General features: G+C 39.3%; 1 protein-coding gene across 1 annotated transcript in view; it reads right to left on the minus strand.

Annotated features, from left to right (window-relative positions):
* LOC104953367 (vascular endothelial zinc finger 1-like) overlaps positions 1-5032 on the minus strand; it is a 6590-nt gene extending 1558 nt beyond the window's left edge. Inside the window, exon 1 of the mRNA XM_010780304.1 lies at positions 4949-5032. Within this exon, the coding sequence (XP_010778606.1) occupies positions 4949-4981 (33 nt within the window). The 5' untranslated portion in view covers positions 4982-5032. The remainder of the gene's footprint in view (positions 1-4948) is intronic.
* Positions 5033-5449: the final 417 nt, after the last annotated feature.

Below are 5449 nucleotides of genomic sequence, written 5' to 3' on the forward strand. Positions count from 1 at the left end.
CACACAACACCACACAAAAAAAAACACACACAACAAAAAAAAAAAGAAAAAACCAAGCGTGGATCACAGTGGCACCGACACTTTTCTTGGAGTTTGTCGGCTTAAGTTAGTCATGCTCTAACAATTTTTGAGAAAATCTAAATTCGGGCATGCATGCACGATAACAGGTAATGATATTTCCGCTGTTACTAAACGTATATTAAAGTATTCATAGACTTCAAATTTGGCTAAACAGGGAAGAACAGTACAAAAGCATGATTAAAGAGACGCTGAATGATTTTTAATTAAATATATACTGTTAATGCTGGTATATTGACACCCCCTTAAGAAATGCCTTAGATTCTTGTTTATCTAGGGACTGCCCTTACAACATCCATCGAAGGCAAACATAATGAACAGGAATGGAGGTTTACGGTAATTTAACATTTCTATTTATCCATATCACTTAAAAGGTCCTTACAAAAATGGTATAGTAACTTGCTAAGAAAGCATTTTTCCCATATCAAAACATAAATAATCTATCACCGTTTATGCTGTTGCTTTTGGTAAACGGACACGTCAAGACGACTGTGTTGTGGAACACCAGCAAGAAAAGGGCAAGGTGAAATGCTTGACCTTTCCCTTTGAGGTTCATTCATCCATCTCAGAAGGCCAGCCAAGAAAAAGGAGTTGCAAAAGGGAAGGCATGGGACAGAAAAGAAAAATGAACCACAGTGTCCTCCTTATGTCATCCAGCCTATTGTGAGAGACACAAATCTGAGCAGTGATGCCTCAGCGGGGGATCTTTGTATGCTCATCTTCATTGATTTGGCTCATCTATTCATGAGACGGGGACATTGTTTATCCACACACTACTGGAACAAGCTCGCCGTCATTCCCTCGTAAGCAATGGGACCTGGGAACTGGTGGAGAATGCCACCAAGCACACCCATCCGTCTGTCTGAGCACCTGCTCACACTTGCCACCTTCCAGGATTAGCCGTCACCATGATGCCAATGCCAGCCCGTGCGCTGGCACACCGGGGGTGGGGGTTCTATGTTTGGGTGGGGGATACCAGCCGGGGAACCCTCTTTGTGAGGTGCAGACACAGCCACAGCAGACAGCCTGCCTCTATACAGAGGTGCAGGGCCTGTAAGCTGCTGTGCCTTCATGCAGCTCTGACCATTTTGACACAAATGCGCTCTGACAACTGGGGCTGCTCCCTCATAAATAACATCAAAATGGAGGGAGTGTCCTGATGGCTCCACGGGCCACTGTAGACTTGAATTGAGCTCATGGTCTGAGTCGGATTAACCACTTGTCTTTCTTCAATCTTTTGTGTTGCAGCTGCTTGCAGAAATCCCAATTTTTAAACAACAAAAACCCTAATTGATATGGAAGGGAGGAGGGGAGCTAAACTAATGTTGTAGGAAACAAAATAAAAAATATATTTTGGTATAGGTAGAGCCTTCTCCTCAACTTTGCGAATTTGTTTTTCACTTTTATACAAATTTCAAAAACATTGTTTGCTAGCTAGTTTGCTGAGTTGACACTAGCTCAATGTTTGTGGGGTTTTCACAGCCTTTAAAGCTATAAGAATGCTGCTGGGATGCTGTACCTTGAATGCTGATGTACTTGTAATTGGCAATTACAGGTATTTAGGTTATGCTACAAGTGGTCAAAACAAAGCCAGTAACGTCCAAAAACAAAGCAATACTGTTTATGCAGTATTTGCATGTTTCTCAGTGTTTTTGAGAAAACATAATGGTGAGTTATCTTTGTAACAGATGTAAAGACACTCATAAGTTGAACCTTTGCAAAGCAGTATAAATCACCAACATTCCACTGTTAAAGCCTTTACTAGGACTTACATCTCTATTGTTGACTAAATCATTTAATTTATATATCTGACATAAATAATGATTAAAAGTACTTTTTGTAGTTTCAAAGGGTCTGTTTGACATAACAGGCCTGCTTCAAGCAAAACAAGCTCCACAGTAAGCTCCCTATTAGGCACCATATGGCAACTGAAAGAGATAGTGGTAAACAAAGTCTTGCAAGCTTAAAAACCCAGACGATATATCAGGGGCCGTGGTGGAGAACAAACCAGAGCTAAAATATTGACCTTGAATTCCTAGGTTTACCTAAGGCATGAATACAAAGTAATAATGCAATTGTGGTTGTTTCAGTAGGACCTTGTGTTTTCCGTGCCCAATGAAAAAAATGCAATGTTCAGTATTTTTAGCCAGTTGTTTAGAGTATTAAGTAACAGAGCTATACCCACAAATCAAAGCAAAGTGAATCACCATCAGCTATTTTTAAACAATGTTTACATGTCTTGTAGTTTATTGTAAGGGAAATTATACTGGTGTACAGTATAGTGTGTCCACCTGTTGAACATCAAGTTCTTATTAGACATTTGGGAAGTTGTCATCCAAATGCCTCTGGAATGAAGGCATACATAGCATTTATTCCGTTTTCCCCCTTGTTTTGTTGCAGCTATTGCAGTTTCTAAAGCAGTCAGTATGGAGCGTAAGGCACTGAAAGATTGTAATATGATTATACACATCCAGATCTCAAGTGGTCTGAACAACTTGAACTGTAGCCAAACCATTCCTTATATTTAAACATACTGCATAACATTCAAAAAATAAGAGTGGCAGCTGTAGTGTACTTATGGTATTAGTCAGGCTCATTTACACAACAATATGGAACATTTAAAATGCACGAATGTATTAAAATAAGAATAGGTTTACCATCTTTTAGTTTATACATACCTTTCTACTAAAAGTATTATATTGCAGTACTTCTAAGCTAACAGCTCTGTGCCAAGGGATGGAAGCTGAATGAAATATTTCCCTTACGTCAAGCGACAGAATGAATACTGCACACATTTACATGAGCTTCATAGAGTAACAGTGTGCGGTACATAATAAATGCAAGGTTTCTGGCTGGATGCCAGATCCTCCAAAACAAGCCACACTGCCCATCTGCCTTTTTCACCAGGAAGAAATGTCCTCATAGATGGAAGTAAGTGATCAGTCTGACAGCAGAGCTAAATGCTACTAACACCACAAAAGGTTGATGTATACAACAACTGAAAATAAACTAATCCTAATTGTATTACAACTATAATAAAAGCAGTCAGTACAATACTTTTTTGACAAATACTTAGCAGGGTTGTAGTTAAAAACACAACATAAGTAATACTAACTTAACTTTGTGCAGCAGGGGCCTTACCTACACCGTTAAGATGCATCTTAACATTTAACATATTTATGATTTTCAAGTTTGCATCTGGTAATTCTACCTCCTCCAGACTCTCTGTTTCCCGATGGCACACATGAGCCCTGTAGTTATTTGACTTTCATATATGCCTCCTCTATTCCATATCTGATCAGGGAACCCTATCAGCATCAGTTTGATTAACCTAATTATTGATTTGCCTATCTGTAAAGTGCATGTAAAGCGTTATACAGTAAACATGTATCTTTGTAGGTTAAATAGATTCCTATACAATGTATTAAATACATATGTATGGCTTGCATTGGCAAATGACTCAAACACAACAGTACTACCAACAATAACTTGTGATATCTCATGAAGCTAAACATGATAATTAACTTAACAGCCATCAAGTCTGTGGAGAATGTACATTAGATAGATTAAGAAGGTTTTTTTGTGTGAATGACACTAAACTGTTAAAGTTCACTGTTCCCATGATGAGTGTATCACTCCCACTTAAAAAATACTGGGGCATAACTGCACAGGGAATACATCAACAAATCGCTCGTAAGACTTGGAAATCGACCAGAGACCACAGAATGGTCATATATTTATAATAGGGACACATATCACGTTTAAAAAAAGGCATTCCAATTTAAAAAACGCGGCAAAACATGTAATCCCCATCTCCTTTAAAAAAAAAAAACTCTGGGTGTTCACGTCCACACTAGCCTTAATTATTTTAGGCTTAGACAGGCCATGGTAAATACATTTGATTGAACAAAGGCTTTTATCTTAGTGAGAACCACTAAACGGTGGCAGATATCAATCTCAACAACAGCCCTCAGTTTCTGGCTGAAAGGGATTTATACATTGCGTAATGCCGCTGCTAATTTCAAATCTGCTTCTTCGTTGCTAGTGTTAGCTGATGTTGTGTGCATACTTTGAATTCCTTTCCACCACGGTCTTCCCGAATAAATATATTTTTGGTAAACAGAGTGCTGCACAGGGCTGCTTATCGAGCCGCTTATCATTAGTTTTGTAAGCACATTGCGTCAGCCTCGCCCAAATTAAGCTAAATTAGCCAGTGAGTTTGATGAAGGCAGCCTAAACACCGTTAGCTAACTTGGCTAGTTACTGTCGAACCGGCTGAGGCAGGCGGAAAGTTCACCGCGGACTTGCGAATCGTGGTTCGTAAATCTCAGCAGCAGATAACCTACGTATACACTTATCCACCGCTTACAAACAGCTACCACTTTAAATGTGAATAATCTGTAGTATTATCCATGCCACAATGAAAATAATCGCCATCTCATTATCCGAAGGCGTCCGATCAAAGCCCTCAGTCACAGGGAAAAAAACAGGTCTGTCTCGATTGTAACGGTGCAGCCTCCAGCCTTACTTCAAATTATCCCGCATGTTTTGCTGGCCTCGACTCGGCAAACAAACTTGAAAAACCCCCAACGCTGTCGAGTTATTAAACATCAGTAATATAAGTGTTCGTACAATAGAAAACAAGCCATATTTTTCAAACGCACGTTGAGGAGAATTGATTTTTTGTTCTAGCGTCATTCCCAAGCCTCACAGCTGGACGCCTGGATTCATATACCATTGTTTTGCTTGGTTACTTGATCTTGGCGATACTCGTTTAAAAACTGGTTTTACCGTTAAGAAATCCAGTGCTAACCTATTTAAAGGTGGTTTTACGAAATATCCCGGTTTCCCTCCTAATGAGTCAACTTACTTGAAAAAGAAACGTACTCCAGCTCGGCTCCATTTCCACACTTACTAATTCTGTAGGAAACCTTGTAGAAGCCTACAACAAAGCAACCAAACATGGCAGCTGAAACAACTTCCGGTAACCTCACGGGCTGAACCATTTCACATACTATTTAGGGGGGTGCGTTTTAAATTTAGTACGTTAAAACATAATAGGTGTAATTGTTTTCGTGGCTCATAAAATATATACAAACAAAAAAAGGCTGAAAACGTAAACATAATTCAGAAATACATGTGTAATACATTATGGGAATCGTGTCCCTTGTGTCACATAATTAATTCGATGTAGTTGGATTTCTAAACTCCCCTCTGCAGGTTTTTCGCTGAATCTGCGAGGGGCATTTGTTATAGCAGTCGGACGCTGTCGCATGTGGTTGGGATATGAATGTGTTTCAGTAAAGCTACATTTGTTTTTATAAGAAAGTGATGCGCAAAGCTTTTTGTTCTGCATTACAAACATTGGGGC

The sequence above is a fragment of the Notothenia coriiceps genome, unplaced genomic scaffold (genome assembly GCF_000735185.1).
Source record: "Notothenia coriiceps isolate Sejong01 unplaced genomic scaffold, NC01 NC01_scaffold00021569, whole genome shotgun sequence".
In the NCBI taxonomy this organism is placed as follows: domain Eukaryota; kingdom Metazoa; phylum Chordata; class Actinopteri; order Perciformes; family Nototheniidae; genus Notothenia; species Notothenia coriiceps.